Here is an 18,581-nt window from a genome sequence, read left to right as displayed (position 1 = left end):
TTCAAGCCAGACAAAACCGACCCTCATCAGTCGCTGGATTGATTTTGGAGGTAAAATTTTATTCTGAAATATATATATTTTTTTTAGTACTCAAATGGCAAACCGATAACTTTGATAAAATTATATGCTTGTACATGCATGTCTGGTTGGTCAGGCATCTGCGAGATGTTGGTTTGGTTCAATTAAAAAGGCATGCTCTACAAACGTAGAGCTCGTTTATTTGATTGAGCCGTGCCAATATCACGTGTCTAAACCACCACAAAGGGACGGACGGATGTGACACATGTCTTAGTTATTGATTAAATTAAAGTGATGATTAAGAATGCAAAGATTATAACTTACCGTATACTTGTTTTAATGTCATGATTGATACATGTGATTATCGACGAAATATACTATTGAACTACCAAATATTGCAACTTTTACGACTTCAAGTAGAGTTCAAACATTTAACAATCAAGATTTTAGATCTAAAGAAAATAACTAATAAATTATCGACATGGTTTGTTAAACTTATTATCTAAATTAATTTATCGGATTAAATGGAAGTAGAAGTTGAGTTTCACCTACACAAATACGTGTTTTAGCAGCTTAAAGCAGAATGGGCCTCTACCTATTTGGGCCTGACTCTTTTATGGGCCCTATCTATAAAACAAAATTAAAGCAGCTGAACATAAAACTGTATAAAAAGATATAATTATAAAGGGCCCAGGTTCTTTATTTTCTTTGTGTGAATTAGGTGTTTGGGGGGGGGGGGGGGGGGGGTTGACATTTTTGGGAAAAATTTTTACAAAAAAGAGGCTTCAATTAATATTAATATTATATTAAAAGGGAAAAAAATGTCATTGGAAATTGGAGACATTATTTTGGTCAACCAATAAATGGCTCGATAGCATAGGTAGATATTAGTTAAATATATATGTGAGCGTATATCAATTATTTAAAATATTGTGAATCTCGATGCACTTGAACCGCTGGATTAAGTCACTTTTAAAAGAAAGATTCTTCTTAGTGATAATCGTTAATTAATTAACTAATTAATTAAAGTTAATTAATTAAAGTCGAAAAAGTTGTATTCCATTAAAAAGTGATCATGAATCAGAGTTTCCATTACCCCCGACAAAAAGTATATCGTAGAATGTATATGAGTAGACGGAGACTCGAAAGAGAAGACATCAAGCATCGATTTTCATAACATAGTCTCGTAATAATATTAGATCATATCACATTATCTCAAAATTTTACCAAATCGTTTGCGTGAATAAGTCATAAATGTCGGTAAGTGAAACCGTGAAAGGACTCGTTAATTGTGTTTGACAAATTCTCGGTTGCATAAATTGTAGCAAAGATGTGGGCTTTCCAATGGGCCCTTTTATAAATTTATTTAAAATATATAAAAGTAATAATAAATAACTATATATATAATATTTAAGATAATAAACATTTCGTACAATTGCAGGTCGCTAAACCTTACGTTTTTTTTATAACATTGAAAAGTATTAAAAATAAAATCGCTTACTAACAAGTATTGTTTAAGATAAATTATTAATACATACATATATAAAAAAAAATTTATAAATTTTGTCATGTATAATTGTATATTTATCATTTGTATTGTCAAACTTTAATCTTAGTCACTATCTTCGTTTATTTTGTAATTTTGATTTTTTAGGATGTAATATTAATGTGATGCTACATAACACAAATACGATGCTGACATGGACGATATCATATGAGAATGTATATCTAACTAAAAATAAAATATGATAATATAGATTTTATTTTAATAAACAAATATGCAAGATCGACATTGTGGTACAAAATAAGAACTGACGATGCATTCATGCTCCTTGATTAAGCTATATCAAAGAACGGAGCTAGAAAAATAAAGTTAACAGACGAAAAAATATATTAAAAAATTCAGGAGACAAATGCATATTTTAATTAGAGAAAATTGGAATAAAATAATTACATTTAATACCTTACTCTATAAAATAAAAATCGAGAGAGAGAGCAATTCGCACCCACCTGTCTCCTCATTTGGCTCGTCTCAGGCTACATCCTTCGAAAGGTATAATTGACAATTTTTTTTAATATATTCCATATATTAAATTAATTGAAGTAGAAAATTATAGATAATTTGTAATACTAGTTTGCCATGTTATCTACACATTATATTTCAAACAACATAAAATGATATTTCCAAGTTATAAAATAAACAAATTATCTTGCTATATGTATAATATTAAAATCAATATTTAATTGCTTAGAGATTTATTTCTAGAGATAATAAATCACTAGTAAAGAAATATAATGATGATTTCTTGGATGATTTTAAAAAAATTTAATTTAATTGCAAAGAAAAATATTACATAAAAAAATATTGTCTCATCCCCTTTACTTTCTTGGAAAATGTGGACTTCATAGTTCATACACCCCATTATGTAATTAATGATATCTGTCTGCATTGTACCGATAATTAAATAATTGTTCACATAATTGAAGAGGTTTTTTGTGAGACGATTTCATGAATCTTTATTTGTGAGACGGGTCAATCTTATCGATATTCACAATAAAAAATAATACTCTTGGCATAAAAAATAACACTTTTTAATGGATGATCCAAATAAGATATATGTCTCACAAAATATGACCAATGAGATTATCTCACTTAAGTTTCCATCCACATAAATTTTTTAAAAATGAAAATATATAGGGATTTTTTTCCCTTTTTTGAACGGAATATAATTTAAAATAATGGAGGTTGGGACAGAGGTGTGTATGGTAGGGACAAGTACTAGACCGTCGGTGCACATAGTGTCATTGTTTGTATGGTTAGTTTTTTTATTTTTTTTATTTTTGGATTATTTTGCGTCGATATCTGAAAGAATAGTTTTTTTTATGTGACGATTTTATAAATTTTTATTTGTGAAATTGATCACATTTTTTTTATATTTGACAAACAAAATAATAATTTTGATATAAAAAGTAATATTTTTTCATGGAGGACTCAAATAGAAAATCTATATCACAAAATTACTTCATGAAATCGTCTCACAAATGTTTTTATATATTTAAAGTTACACTCAAATTTATATTTTGAATCTAATTATATTTCATTTTTTCAAAAAAATATTATGTTAGAAAAAGAAAAAGATTTTCTTTTGTACGTGTAAATCTAAGGTGACTCTTTCTTTTTCTATGTTGTAATTTTTACGAGTCTCATAATTAAAAGTCAAAATAATGATAAATCTCAACTTTGACAAAAGAAGAATCATCCTTTCCGAAGTTGTCTATTGATTTTTTAATATGTATTTTATACGACAGTTTCACATGAATAATTATTCGTTTTTATATTTATAATAATAAATAATATTTTGATATAAAAAAATATTTTTTTCATAAATGATTCAAATAAAAGATTCATTTCACAAAATTATCTCATAAAACTGTCTCACAAATTTTTTTTTTGTGTTGATGTGATAAGTTATCCTATACCTCTTGTCAGTTTACTTATTAGAAATAAAATGGATGTGTGCTTCTAACCAACAACCATCCGATGTTAAGCTGTGATTCTACATATAATAACGACTTACTTCAGCAAATAAAACAAGAGCATATATATTGTATTCATTTTTTTCTCCTCTAAAAACATATATTTGTTGTTAGTTTAATTGGGATTCAGTCCTCAAATTACAAAAACTCAATTTCAACTCTTTCACTTTTATATTTTCAATTTAAGCTATCTGAAACTTAGAAAATACAAAAGTTATTGATCATGTACTCAATTTGAGCCGGTCGATATTGTTAATTGGTAAATTAGTACTTTAATTTGACTGTTGTATACCCACATTATGAGTGCAACAAAAGATTTTCCTTTCTTTTCAATATCCAAAATTGTCCGATCTAATTTCCTCCCGAAACATATCCAAGTTGAGTTACTTGTAATTGAAATGCATACATTTGTGTCATAATTTCATCTATATATATATATATATATACATATGACAAAAACTTGTATGAAACGATCTCACGGGTCGTATTTTGTGAGACAGATATCTTATTTGAGTCATCCATGAAAAAGTATTACTTTTTATGCTAAGAGTATTAATTTTTATTGTGAATATCGGTAGGGTTGACCTATCTCACAAATAAAGATTCGTGAGACCGTCTCACAAAAGACCCATTTTACATATATTGACAAAAAAAAGTGAATCTAAATATTATAAGTGCATACCTAATTTGGTATCTAATTTACCAAAAAGATAAAAGAGTTGGAATAATAAAAAGTAAAAATATAGAGAGCTCAAATTAAGTTTATTTTGACATGTGAATTGAAACATGGTACACAATTATGATATGATTGGATTTATCAATATAATATTTTTTTTTACATAAAAAGTGAGTTTTTTTTTTTTAATAAAGAGGATAGAAAATCGACTGACAAATTGTGTGGCTGTGTGGAGTTTGGGTAAATGAATAATTTGTTTGGTGTCACGTTCCAACGTTAATTAGTCGTCGTTGGGTTATCTTAAAACTTACCCTTCGTGAACTGGCACGGAGTAAATGCTGCGCATAGATTGAGTTTTCGAATAAGGCCAAAGGAATCTGCATGAAAATTTAAAACTCTCGCGAAAGATCGGACAAGTTATTACCAATTTAAGCATAATTAGAGTTCTTTTTTAATTTTTTTTTAAAAAAACAGAAAAAGAAACATTCAGGCTTCAGCCTCGCTCTTCTCTCTTCCTCATTTATTTAAGGTGGCAGACAGTATAAGCGAAAGCTTGAGGTCAGTGATCTTTGCTAAGTATCCAGAGTGCAGCAATGGCTTTCATTTCCAAAGCTCTCTTCTTCCTCGCGATCCTCTACATTTCATCCCTCTCTGCTTCTGCAGAAAATGAAGATCCCGGCCTTGTCGTGAACTACTACAAGGACTCTTGCCCTCAAGCTGAAGATATCATCAAAGAACAAGTGAGACTACTGTACAAACGCCACAAGAACACTGCTTTTTCGTGGCTTAGGAACATTTTCCACGACTGTTTCGTCGAGGTAATTTATGGGTTTGTTGTCGAGATGTTTAATATTTTATGCTTGTCGATTGATTTGTTTTGTGTTGCTGTTCTTTTTGTGTTGCAGTCGTGTGATGCATCTTTACTGCTGGATTCAACGAGGAGGGTTTTGTCTGAAAAGGAGACAGATAGGAGTTTTGGGATGAGGAATTTCAGGTATCTTGAGACTATTAAAGAGGCTCTAGAGAGGGAATGCCCTGGTGTTGTTTCGTGCGCGGATATTCTTGTCTTGTCCGCTAGAGATGGCATTGCTTCTGTAAGTTGAGCTTTCTCTCTTCTTTTCGTTTTCTTGAATTTACATGTTTTAGTACGCTGGAAACTCGAGATAAGTACTCAGAAATTCGCTTGTTTTAGAATTTCCCAAATTTTGGTGAACACTACCCCTGAGTTTCTGACTCAAATTCTTGTCCTTTTTCGGCATTTTCATCCTAAAATGGTGATGTGTCTTGTTTCGGTTAACTTGTCGGAAGTTTCAAGATTTTAAGTGCCTCTGTTTGTGGATCTACCCAAATTTGGTGTTTTACCATAGTCCATAGTCACTGTGATTTGTTATTTTATTTTTTGTTTTTTGTTTTTGTTTTTTGGACAGGTTGGAGGACCATATATTCCCCTTAAAACTGGAAGAAGAGATGGTAGAAAAAGCCGAGCAGATATTCTTGAGCAGTACTTACCAGATCACAATGAGAGCATGAGTGTTGTACTCGAGCGTTTTGCTAGTATTGGAATTGATACCCCTGGAGTAGTTGCTTTACTTGGTATAAATCCACGATTTTATCTAGCTAGAACTCTTTTATATTCAAGAATTAATTATCATCATCATATAACTATAATATTTATATTAGATTCACCCATTCTCAAATCAAAGAATGTAAAATTTTCTGTTAGACAACAAGTGTGATGGGAATTAGTCATGTTACAGGCTCTCACAGTGTCGGCAGAACCCACTGTGTAAAGCTGGTGCACCGTCTATACCCGGAGGTGGATCCAGCACTGAACCCTGATCATGTTCAGCACATGCTCTACAAGTGTCCCGATGCAATCCCGGATCCTAAGGCCGTGCAGTACGTGAGAAACGATCGTGGCACGCCAATGAAACTCGACAACAATTATTACAGAAACATATTGGACAACAAGGGCTTATTAATTGTGGATCACCAACTAGCCACAGACAAGAGAACCAAGCCCTTCGTCAAGAAAATGGCCAAGAGTCAAGATTACTTCTTCTCAGAGTTTGCTAGAGCCATCACCACTTTATCTGAGAACAACCCTCTCACAGGCACCAAGGGTGAAATCAGAAAACAATGCAATCTTGCCAATAAGCTCCATTAAAAGAGTGGGAGTGTGGGTGACAAATAAAATGGCTTCTCTTCTGTTTGTGGCAAGATGAAGGTTGTGATGGCCACTGGCCAGTGTTAATTATCGATCTGTTTCTTTGTACTGCGGGTTTTTTTTTCTGTGTATGGAGTTCATGGGGAAAATCGGGGTGTGGATGTTGTAAGGACCGAAGGTGGTGGGTGTGTAGGATGCTTGTTATGTGATTATTGTGGTGGTTGAATTTGCAGCAGCAAGATTCATGTTTATTTGTTTGGTTCTTGGAACTCTTAATTTTTTCCGAAAGGGAACTTGTCTTCTTTAAGAGACATAATAAAGAAAATAAAAGCTTAATAAAGAAAATAAAAGCTTAATAAAGAAAATAAAAGCTTGATAAAGAAAAATTAACGAAGGGCCCCTCACGAAAAAGGGAAATGATTTTACGAATGTTGATAATGCGAAGATAAGGTCCCTCCACAATAGCAAATATGGTTGGCTGTACGTGGATGTGACCAGAGAAATGATATTCAGATAGTGATTGAATACCATTGCCAGCTATATGCGATTGTTTGAACCCTTACAAACTAGCTATTTTCTTCAAATGCATTCACAGTAGAGTAAACCATGTCACCACAGGCCTGGAAAATAGTGTTTTAAGGTTAAAAGTATAAAAGTTTTCCTTGAACTTCCAAGTATATGTAAAGCACATGTAAAACTGCGACCTTCTATTATTTCCACCAACCGAAGACCTCGATTATGACGAAACAATCGTGCAACACTTTGCATGAAATCCAGGAAACGAGAAATAAACTTTATCTAAATCCATTCCTTCTGGGTGGTTTTTTAATTAGTGAAGGCATGATCCTTTAAACTTTGGACCCAAGCCTAGTCTATTTCAAGAAAACCAAAAAAGAAAAAAGAACAAGGAGAGATGATTCAAATCACTTGTCTATTAAGGAGAGTTAAGAGAATAAAGAAAACTACAAAAGCGCAAAACGACATAGTAAGACAATCCACCAGCATTTTAACTCAAAACAGAATGATGGTTATTCACACAATTATTTTCTTACAAGATAATCAATGCTATCGCACATAAAATTCAGACGAAGGGTTTCAAGTCCCAGGATAAAGTAATGATTCTAAAACTGAGTAATTTAATCATAAACAAGACAAACACAAACAACTTGAAACTACCATACTCGATTCAGAGTAATTAAAATAGAAAGGAGATTCTAAATGGCGAACCAATACACTTCAATATCTTTATAAGCAGAACTCTCTCACGTGTTAGAAAACACCCTGCTCAAAACAAGCACACACTCTAAAACAGCTTTGCAGGTTGCTGTATTCCACTTCTCATCATCGCACAGAACTCCTCGTAGTTGATTCGTCCATCCTATAACATGCAAACATGTAAAATGCTTATGTAATTCTAAGGGGCCATAAAGCTGTATGATATCTTAACTCAAATCGATGTACATACATTATCTGTATCCACCTCCGAGATTATTTCCTTGATGGTGGTCTCATCCCCCATGCTGTACTCCTTCATAGCACTTTCCAGTTCATCTCTCGTGATATACCTGAAGTTAATAAGATAAATAAAATGACAATTTTTCTTGAGAATAGTGCTAGAGGTAATTAATTAACTTTGAAAGAATCATCGAGTCATCATCTTCCAAGAGCTCAGACTTACGAAAAAACCGTTTATAACAGATTATCATAATCAGGAGTCATTATTCCCAAACCATTGGTTCACAAAAACCCAATATATATAAACAGGTACATATATCCGCCAAAGCTCCTGCCACAGTACTGGCAGTGTCAAAAAGAAAAAAGAAAACTGTTTCATGAAATTTGCCTTCAGTGCTTATTTCTAGGCATCTGTTGCCAAATGTCTGAGAACGTACATGTGTGGCTTTTTATCAATTGATTACAAATATGTATTCACAATCTCATGCTTATATGCAAGGAGACGTGTCAAAAAAATTTCAAAACTTTTGCTGAGTTATCCCCTGTGAACTAGAGCTTTTATGAAAAGTGATTCCTAGATGATTAATTTTAGGGTCAAATATAAAAAACATTGAACTAGCATAATCAAGCTTGGTGATCAATATGACCAAAAAAAACCTTGAATTTAATTATCTTTTTTCAACCTGGAGAGTATCTCACCAAGTAATCAAGAGAACTATGCCGCATTTTGTGAAAAAAAGACATACTTACCCACTGCTATCTTTGTCGAAAAACTGAAATGCACTAAACAGATGTTCATCTCTTTCAAGCTTATGCCTGTGCATCGTGGCAGTGATAAATTCGATGTAGTCTATCGTCCCATTACCATCGACATCAGCCTGATATCAATGGCTTGAATTGTTAAAATGAAAAGCTGTAATCAAACTGCATAATGTCCTATAAAATTCTCTAGTTGATGACATGCTAATTACCGCTTCCATAAGTTGTTTTACTTCGGCTTCAGACAGTTTTGATCCGAGCCGAGCTAATCCCGTTTTCAATTCTTCATAGGTGATGGTACCACTCTTATCTGTGTCCATATTAGTGAACATTGCTTTAAGACCTTTAATTTCTTCTTCCGACAAGCTTTCCGCAATAACCTGCAGTTATTCCAGCAATTAACTAAAAACCATCTGTTTTGGCCTTGTTCGTACACAACCTTATTTCATTTTGTGATTGTATCTTCTGCCCAATATTAACATTACAGAACTAATAGCCACTCAAGCAGAAGAAAATGGTGAATCGTACCAGAACAAATAGAAGCAATTTCTTTGTGAGAGATATATCAAGGTATAATAACAGATAGAGATGCAATACATTTGTTCAAGAAATTTAGGAGAATAAAATTTAAGCATCTTACAGAAAGCAGAGGAATATTAGAACAGTTTAACATTGTCAATATTCTGAGGCATAAGGCATAAATAGCAAGATCCTTTAACAAAATTGATGACTCTTAACTTTCCAGTTTACAGAATGTTTATCCAAAGTGAAAACAGAAAGGTTTACCTTTAGTGCAAGTTTTTTAAGCTTATTCATTGCCCTGAACTGCTTCATTCTGGAAAGAACCGCACTATTGATTGGCTTGTCAGGGGCTTGCCCCTTAATCCAAGGGTGCTCTTGAAAATCAGTACAAAAAATGTTTTAAGTTAAAGATGATTCGAGCAACATTATAAAACACGAATGTTCTTTAACAAAAGAGTTTAATTCAAGTGTCAATGCTAATATTGAATATGAGATAGATTATATATTATGGCATACCGAGTACTTGAGTAGAGGTAATTCTTTTTTTTGGATCCTTTGTCAGCATTTTTCGAACAAGATCTTTGGCACTGGCTGATATGGAAGGCCATGGCTGACTATCAAAATCAACTTCTTCTTTCAAAATAGCATCAAATATGCCCTTTTCAGTTTCTGCGGCAAATAAATCCAAGAATCATTTAGAAAGGAACTGACTCTCAAAACATTTATCCATAAATCAAGATTGCTTTTACCAGCCCAAAATGGAGGAACGCCACTGAGGAGGATGTACAAAATAACACCAGCACTCCATACATCTATTTCCTTTCCGTAGCTTCGCCACAACACTTCGGGAGCAACATAATATGCACTACCAACTATGTCGCGATAAATTTTTCCTGGAATTTATATATGACATTACTATTTATTAACGCAGAAAAATCAAGAAGTTACTAAAATGCCAGCTAAAATTTTTAACTGAAATGAATTGATTGATCATTGAAGGCATGAAATTTTATTAAAGACCGTACACAAGAAATGCTTATATAATTATTTTATTTTTTGGCATCCATCCAACCACTCTTGTGAAAAGACAAATTAACAAACCAATTGGATGCCTAATCTTGACAAGAATAAAATCAATATTGACTTATTACCAAGGAACTAAAGGAAAATTTTGAAATCTTTTTCTAGCTGTGCTTAAAGTGCAACTAAATTTGGTGTTTGCCCACAATTGAGATATCTCACCATGTAATCCTTCAAAAATCTGTTGGTTTCTTTCCTTTCCACAATTTCCATATAATTGACATTATCACTATCTTCCAAAATTTTTTGGATTTTTTCTTTCCCAGTATAATGTTACTTTCTCCTACCACACACTCACGCCCATGGAAACCCTAATTTCTTTAAGTTCTTACCATATTGATAAGTAATGAATCCATAGGATTGTAAAAATGTGATATTTAGATTCATTGACATCTCTGCATAATATGTACCAGCTTGAGGATATCATAAAGTAAGGAATTTTCCATTGTAGTACATCGTAGGTAATGAATAATCCAATTAAATAATTGTATGTTTGAAGGAATTGCGGGTTTCCAAATTAGAAGCAATAACTTATAAGATAATAAAGTTGAATCATTGATCAAATAGATAAAAAGTGATTTTTAAGAAAATGTGCATAAACTCTCCATAAGCCAAACCCTTCGATCACTCAACTTAATACAAACTCGCTTGCTCTAAGCAAAGTAAAAAGACTCCCACCTCTACATCATCTATTAAAAGAACTTCCTTCCCACGGTGATGATTCCGACTTACACAAAAGCTATCATGGACCCCCACAAAATCAGATATAGTGATGCATTTTCTCCATTCTTGAACCTTTTCATATTTTCTCTTGGTCTCCTGTTAACCATAATTATGCATTTTTAGATACCCAAATGCACTAATTCAAAAGATTATCTAACTCCAGAAAGATTACTTTGATCGGGAAAGTCAAGAATAATAGACTAAGAAAGGAAGTGATGGTTCTCATGAGTCAAAGATTTATAACACCTAATTTGCATTTACACTGACAACGTGTTTGGTTGGGGACCTGGGGTGATAAGATAACCATGTTTATTGGGAGATATAAACAATATAATTTTGTAGGATAAGAAATAATGTGGCATAATTATTAACGAGTTTGGTTCTTGACTGAATAGATAATTGGATTAAATTTTTAAACAAATTGACTCTTCAATCCTCACTAAAAAAATCTGATAAAAAGTTTTACACCCAATCATCTCCCAATATTCACTGGTTTCCTCTCCCCCTTTCATAATTTCATCGACTAAGTCCATTATGCCATTAACACCTAAACAAGGACATTTAGATGGTTTATTCCTAGGATTTTTAAACGATTGCTATATGTTCTTCATAGAAATTTTACTCATTCTCATTAGCTTTTGATATCCTTTCAGGTTCAAATACTTCGCATTTTTTAGAAGAGAAAGACCCGTAAAATATTTTATGAGTGCACACGTTTTCAATGGCCGAGATTTTTTTTTTCCAAAACATGCGAATGGTATGTCGAGGGAGTAGAAGATAGAGATATCGAATGGAAGGGATTGGGTGACATCCACTATCCTTTACCTTTCCAAGTTTTTTTAGATTGAATTTACATTTTCTGAAGTACGAGAGATGGGGATAAAGACGAAAATTTCTGTAGCTTTGGCTTTTAAAATAGGAACGAGAACGACGATAGACCATTCCTTCTCCATAGAATAATTCGTTATCAAACCAACCAACACAATGATTTGTGACAGGTCTATAGTTTTGGTTTAAAATAATAGAAACTGTACCAAGATTTGGATGTGAATAGATTCCCCCCTTTATCCTCCATATGAATCATAGCCAAAGGTCATGACTCAAATTACAATCCATGAAGAGATGCAAAGAGAAGCAAAATAAGCTCAAAGTGCAAGTCATGAATAGGCGGAAAGGTAAACGATCATAGATGAGCTCAATCGTTCAAACACTTCTTTCAGAAATGCTAAAACTGTTTCCTATCATGTAACTTTATTTATACGTGTTACTGAAATCCAAATGACTATTCATTGAAGGCTAAACATATACCAAAAGTCAGGGATCATATACTGATAAAATATATGCTCAACTGACATAATTGTCACCACTAAGGAAGAGAAATCTGTTTAGCACTAGAAGGAAGAAAAATACACACCTTCTTCAATAAAAACAGAGAGCCCGAAATCCGTTGCTTTCAACCTTGCATTCGCATCCTTACTTGAGAGCAAGAAATTCTCAGGTTTGAGATCCCTATGCATCACACCCATAAAATGGCAATGGTGCACAACATTCACAATCTGCCTACAAAGATCAGCGGCTAAGCTCTCAGAATAATGCCCCTGAGCAATAATCTTATCGAAAAGCTCCCCTCCACCACAAAGCTCCATTACTAGATGCACAGACATTCTATCCTCATAAGAACCCTTGAATTCCACTATATTAGGCTGCCCACTTAAGTGCTGCATTATGTGAACCTCCCTCTTCATATCTTCCTTATCATTCTTACTGACGAGTTTCCTCTTCAATATTGACTTGCAAGCATATGAATGCCCACTGCCAATCTCAGAACAAGAATAAGTTACCCCAAATTGACCCCTACCCAATTCTTTACCAATGTTGTATTTTGTCTTGACATCCTCAAAGGGCTTTCCCAAAATGTTATTGGGCTCTAATTTTTGAATTTGGTTTTGGGGTTGCGGTTGCAGTTGCGATTGTGGGTGGTGGTGCCTCTCAGGTTGGGGTTGCGGCTGCGGCTGCGGCTGGGGCTGGGGCTGGGGCTGGGGTGTATATTGAGTTGATGGTTTTTGATGATCTTGGTGGTTTTGCTGGTATCCTGTGTTTGCTGCTCTTCCTGATCTATAGCCATTGGTATCGGGGCTTGTATATTTTTTCTTGCTGAAACAACCACCCATTTCTTTTTCTTGGCAGCCAAGGAAAATGGGATCAGTAATCCAGATTTATGAACGGATTTTTAAAAAAAATACTAAAAAATGCAATCTTGTAACTGAAACGGGCTTTTCTTGACAAATCCGTTGAAAGATCCAGACTTCAGGATAATAAATGGAAAAACAAAGATACAAACTTGGAAATGAAACCTGTCTCGGAGCAGTGATTGGGGACGAAGGGAGCTCCAACAAATTTTCAGCGATTAATCTCGGCCTAGCATGGACGAATCATAGTTGAGATAGTGATTTAGAGATCAGATAGTGCAATCTTAATTCTTTCTGCGTGTTGACTCTTCAGCTCTTTGTCGAGTGTTTTATACAAGTCGTTTTGGGTGCCTAAAAAACGAGGTTTCGTAGAAGATGATATTTAAAATCCTTTCATATTTGGGTGATCATGCTTCTTACCCATACCCGGACAAGCAAGTAGAAAATGAGAAAATAAATTATACGAGCATAATTGATTTACGGAGCATATGACTTTTCATAAAACGGTAAGCAAGTATTCGATTTTGTAATTAGTGTCAGTATCAATGTCACATATTTGATTATCATAGATTACAATAAATGTAATCATCGAAAAAATGATTGGTGATGTATAATAATTGTTACCCCTTCCTTGACTACTATCATTTCGGGTGTGTACAACATGGAAAACATTTGCCTTATAGTAAACAATAAGACACACCGTCATGATCCTTATCCGCCATGTCAATATTGAAAAAAGAGAGATTATTTCATTGCCGCATCCATTCCTATCGTAGATGGCTGCCATTATGAAATTGTAGTATCTAGTTGGAAAAAGGGTTGTTTATCCTGGGAAGATAATGTTGGATAAATTAATAATAATGAAGAGTAAAGAGTGATGAATGAAAAAGAGAATGAGAGTTGTCTCACATTGGAATATTAGCAAAGTTTGGTCTCCTTTACAAGCTTCAAGTTTGAGCTAAGGGTTTAGAGTCCAAGGGGTACCAAAAGCTTTTAAGAGGGGAAAAACGTTAATGGGCTAGGTCTCGCTGAAACACGCTCGCGCTCAAGCGGCCTGCAGGCGCGCTGTGGACATATTTATTTGGAAAAATAAATTTTGTTAACAGTAGCACTGTACAGGACGCATTAGAGCAGAAGCTCGCGCGCACAGCACGCCAAGAATGCGCAACAGCGTGCATGTCAGAACTAGGCGCGCGGGTGCGCGCATCCCACTGGTTTTGAACTCATGTCGCAGAACCAGAGCGCCTGGTGCGCGCATCCCACTAGTTTTGTACGCACCAACCAGTGTGCGCGTCCCTTGGCTAAGGTTGCATCTACTCCATGTTGCTGTTTGCACCAAAAAATGTGTCTCTTGACTACTCGCAGAGAGTTGTGACTCTTCTACGCATCCGGTTCGGAAAGTCGTGTCTCTTCTACCGAATGATCGATTCTAAATAACCCCTCTCATACATTAATAATCTTCGTCTTGCCATCTCGCTGCATATTATATTCTTTTCGTACTTGAAAGTTTTTGCGTATCGTATTTTAGTTCGCTGCTATCGAGAGTTTGTAGTGTTGCACTCTCTCGAATCGAAGTTGTTGTATCTTAGAGACAATTGTCTTAACGTATAGCACTGTGATACGGGCAATTTCGTCTTGCGGACAGAGGAACATCCTTGCCTCGACTTGCTATTTGTGCACCTTGTTCAGAAGCGAGAGAAAAGACAAATCACAGATAAACCAAAGTCCATCCTTGTCCTGCTTGTACGAGCCTCAACTTCCTCTTGAGATGGTTTTTTTGCCTTGAAACACCATTGTGTTCCATCAACTCGAGCAGGGGCTATAAGGTTGGTGGGATCTATGCAACCAATCATAAAAAAAGGGATAGAAATAATGACCATGACATAGTTGATTCTCCAGATGCAAATTTACCTTGAAATTGTTTTGAATTTAACTGTGATCTCTGACTGAGTTATAAGAAAATTACTCTATTTTAATCGATTTTTGTGGTGACAATCTTTCACCAAGAGCTCATATCAAATACCTATTTATCATATTTTATCTTCAATTGGGCTTACTAGCTCATTTATTCAGCGGTGGATACCCAATTGTTTGTTCAGCTTGCAATTATTATAAAGACCTAAGAAGCCCAATTACATTGTTGGGCCAACCGCATCTCATGAGGAGGGGTTATATTTACAAAAACTCAAACAAATCAAGTTATCGGTTTTCTTAAATAGTGAATGTTGAGATGAAATAATTGTCTTTTTCTTGAGTAGAGCAATTGAAACATGATCTTTGATCCGTTGAACGTAGGGATGTAAATGAACAAAGCTGCTCACGAGCTATACGGAGCTCAGATCGGAAAAAAAACTCGTTTAAGATTGTTCGTTAATCTTATCGAGTTGAGCCCGAGCTAGATAATTTTATCGATTCAAGCTCGAGCTTAAGGATATTCGACTCGTGAGCTCGCGAATATGCTCATTTATAGAGTCGTGAGCCTGTTCTCGAGCTAAGCTCGTTTACTGTTCGCAAACATGTTAGTTTAGCATTGTTTTTTACAGATACATTATATTGTATACTCGAGCTCAATTATATTTTTAACAAGCTCTATTACCCGCTTAACGAGCTCGAAAATGAGCTCAATTAACGAGCCGAGCTCGAGCTAGACTCGTTAAACATGATAAACAAGTTATTAACGAACCGAGCTCGAGTTATTTACAAGCTCAGTAATTTTAAAACGACTCGAGCTCAAACCTCATAATAAAAAAACTCGAATCTAGCTCGATCATTTATAAATCATAAACGAGTAGAGCTCGAGCCTCATACTTTTCGGCTCGGTTTAGTTCATTTACATATCTAGATATACGTTTAAAAATATGAGTTGTACTTTTATCACATGCTATAGTTTTTGATAATGCTATAAAGATTTGATCTTACGTAAACCAAATCAAAACATTCATGGTTAAAAAAAACCAAATCAAAACGCCAAACCAAACCTCGATTTTTTGCAAGCTTAAGTGATTATTCCTCGCAGAAGTAAATGATAAAAGAAATAGTAAAAGAATAGGTGAGGCATATTTTTGAAATTTCATAGATTACTCTATTGTTTAACTTCAGTTATTAGGAAATATAGAGTCTTAGTGTTCCCCAAACGAAGGGTACTCTTTCCAAGCTCTAAGGGACAAGATTCCCCAGTTGATGTCTGAGAAATTAGGTAGATTGTTGATTGGCTTTCATGATCATTGCAATCATGGTGGCTGTTAAATTTATTTTTATTTTTATTTTTATAATAATATATGTAAGATTCCAACCCAGTGGGCAAAGAAAATTATTGATCAATTATGTTTTAAAAAAATTATTGATCAATTTATTTAGCTGATCGATTCCAAATGATCACCTCATTTTTTTTCTAATTAAAACTTAAAAGTCGAAAAGCCTACCAATTCCATACGACTCATGTTTGTAATATTGCTCCGAACATTTAATTATGATTGATACATGAATGATTCATAACTCATCTGAAATTAAGATTCTAAATTTGAAACGAGAGAAATCAAATTATAACAAACTCATCTTTTATCCCAATTTTTTTTTTATGAGTGATGTAATATTCTTTTGTCTTTGTATCGATTATTCAAAGAGTACATAAAAAAACATTTAAGTAATCGTGTGAAACTATAAAAATTGAGCGAGTTGAGTTGATAAAATAGCAGCTCGTTTGGAGGCGGACCAAATGGGCTGAGCCCGTTTGGGTTGACGGGGTGGCTGGCCCGCCAAATCAGGGTAGAATTTTAAATTTTTAAATTTTATATAAAAATTGAAATAAGTATTCTATTCATTGGAATTCAACATATTTGATGTTGGAAAATGCCATCAAACATAAAAAAACATTTTCTTCTCTTCAATTGAATCATAATAATTATAAATATCGTCCTTCAATTGAAGAGTGGAAAAGAGGAGAAAAAATATGTGAATTTCTTGAGCCATTTTATGATACTATCAATTTGATCTCTGGTTCTTTTTATCCTACATCAAATTTGTACTTCATGCAAGTTTGGAAGATTGAGATTTTGTTAAATGAGAACTTGTCAAATGAAGATGAGGTGATAAGTGATATGTATAAAAGGATGAAAGAGAAGTTTGATAAGTATTGAAATCAATATAGAATGGTGCTTGCATTTGGCGCTATTCTTGACTCGCGAATAAAGCTTTCAATGTTTGTAAGTATTTTATGAAACTATTTGACTGAAATATATTTTTCTTCTATGTTTAATGCGATATTGTTTAGCATTAAAAAAAAATAAGCGGGTTGGTCGGCCCAAGATGGGTTGGGCTGGGTTGACCATTTAAAATTTCTTATCTGGTTTGGATATAAAATATTCAAGCGAATTAAGTAATTCAAATAACAGATTGCTTCTAATTTGTTATAAAAATGAATTTCCAATGCATTTGAAGCAAAGTTGTTTCTCATCATATAGAAAAATATATATATATACGTGAAATTTACATGAAAGTGAAATCATGGGCCACCACCGCAATTCGAGATGGACCCAAGTCCGGTCACTGATGCATCCAAAACCACCAACGGAGCCCACTTGTAATGTGTAATCCAAAATCAATGGCCCTTGAAAATGATGGCCACTTTACCAAATAAATTGAATATTTGTAGGAGTTTATTTTTTCAAAAATAAAATAAAATCAGAGTAATAATTTGGAAATATATGAGAAATTTGAAGGACACTGATAAGGACATGAATGAAGGATATTTTGGATGGTATTATTATTAAACTATGTATATTTTTATGCAGTGCTCTAGAAAACTCGTTTAAACAACAAACATTTGCTTTTTATATACTACTTAAAATATATGAGTTGTCAGTACAGTTTTTGGTAAAAATGAAATATTCGATTTAAAAAAAAAAAAGAAAGAAAGAAAGAGTCTACTTCATAATTCCAAAAAGATATCCTATATATATATATATATATAAAAGCCTACCAATTGATAAGTTCATTATTGTGCTGCATTTTGAAGCCCTTTTGGAGGGACCTCTGTGTTGTGGCCACTTTTTGAATTTTATTCATAAAAAGACAAGTTTAATTTGGAGTCCCACCAAAATATTATTAGCCGTCAAATAAGCCTTTAGAAAGACACCATTCTCAATACTTTCCTTCGTGTTTTTTCTTTCCCAGATTGGGGTTTCATTTACTTGGGATTAAGGAAATTTTTTTAACTAGGTTTGCGTAGATTTCAGTTAAAATTTATTTGGTGCCCGAGTCGGCCTGGCCATATGTTTCTTGTTTTGTCTACATCACTAAAGCTTCGCCCAAAACCGGGGAACAACTATTTTACCTTATGATACTCGACAGTACACGTTTCTAATGATAAAAGTGTACTTTTTTCCCCCTTCATAAAATTAAATAATCTGTTTTAAAAAAACGACATAATAGTAGGTGACGGATCCATGAAACGTGT

At 33.8% G+C, this 18,581-nt stretch overlaps 2 protein-coding genes across 2 annotated transcripts; one reads left to right on the top strand and one right to left on the bottom strand.

Annotated features, from left to right (window-relative positions):
* The first annotated feature begins 4,766 nt into the window (after positions 1-4,766).
* Positions 4,767-6,649, top strand: LOC140964456 (peroxidase 42-like). Its single transcript, XM_073424266.1, has 4 exons — positions 4,767-5,049; positions 5,137-5,325; positions 5,659-5,824; positions 5,989-6,649. Exons 1-4 carry the CDS (start codon positions 4,825-4,827, stop codon positions 6,396-6,398), a joined length of 990 nt encoding a protein of 329 aa, XP_073280367.1. The 5' UTR covers positions 4,767-4,824; the 3' UTR covers positions 6,399-6,649.
* A 732-nt stretch (positions 6,650-7,381) lies between these two features.
* LOC140964454 (calcium-dependent protein kinase 2-like) lies at positions 7,382-13,494 on the bottom strand. The gene is made up of 8 exons (XM_073424265.1): positions 12,352-13,494; positions 9,884-10,027; positions 9,651-9,803; positions 9,399-9,508; positions 8,825-8,992; positions 8,604-8,731; positions 7,864-7,963; positions 7,382-7,776 (listed from the first exon to the last, which is right to left on the bottom strand). The coding sequence occupies exons 1-8, from the start codon at positions 13,106-13,108 to the stop codon at positions 7,702-7,704; spliced, it is 1,635 nt and encodes a 544-aa protein (XP_073280366.1). The 5' UTR covers positions 13,109-13,494; the 3' UTR covers positions 7,382-7,701.
* Positions 13,495-18,581: the final 5,087 nt, after the last annotated feature.

This window comes from Primulina huaijiensis, chromosome 18, assembly GCF_012295235.1.
Source record: "Primulina huaijiensis isolate GDHJ02 chromosome 18, ASM1229523v2, whole genome shotgun sequence".
NCBI classification, from domain to species: Eukaryota; Viridiplantae; Streptophyta; class Magnoliopsida; order Lamiales; family Gesneriaceae; genus Primulina; species Primulina huaijiensis.
The sequence above is the reverse complement of the archived record's forward strand: the minus strand, read 5'-3'. Positions and strand labels throughout refer to the sequence as shown.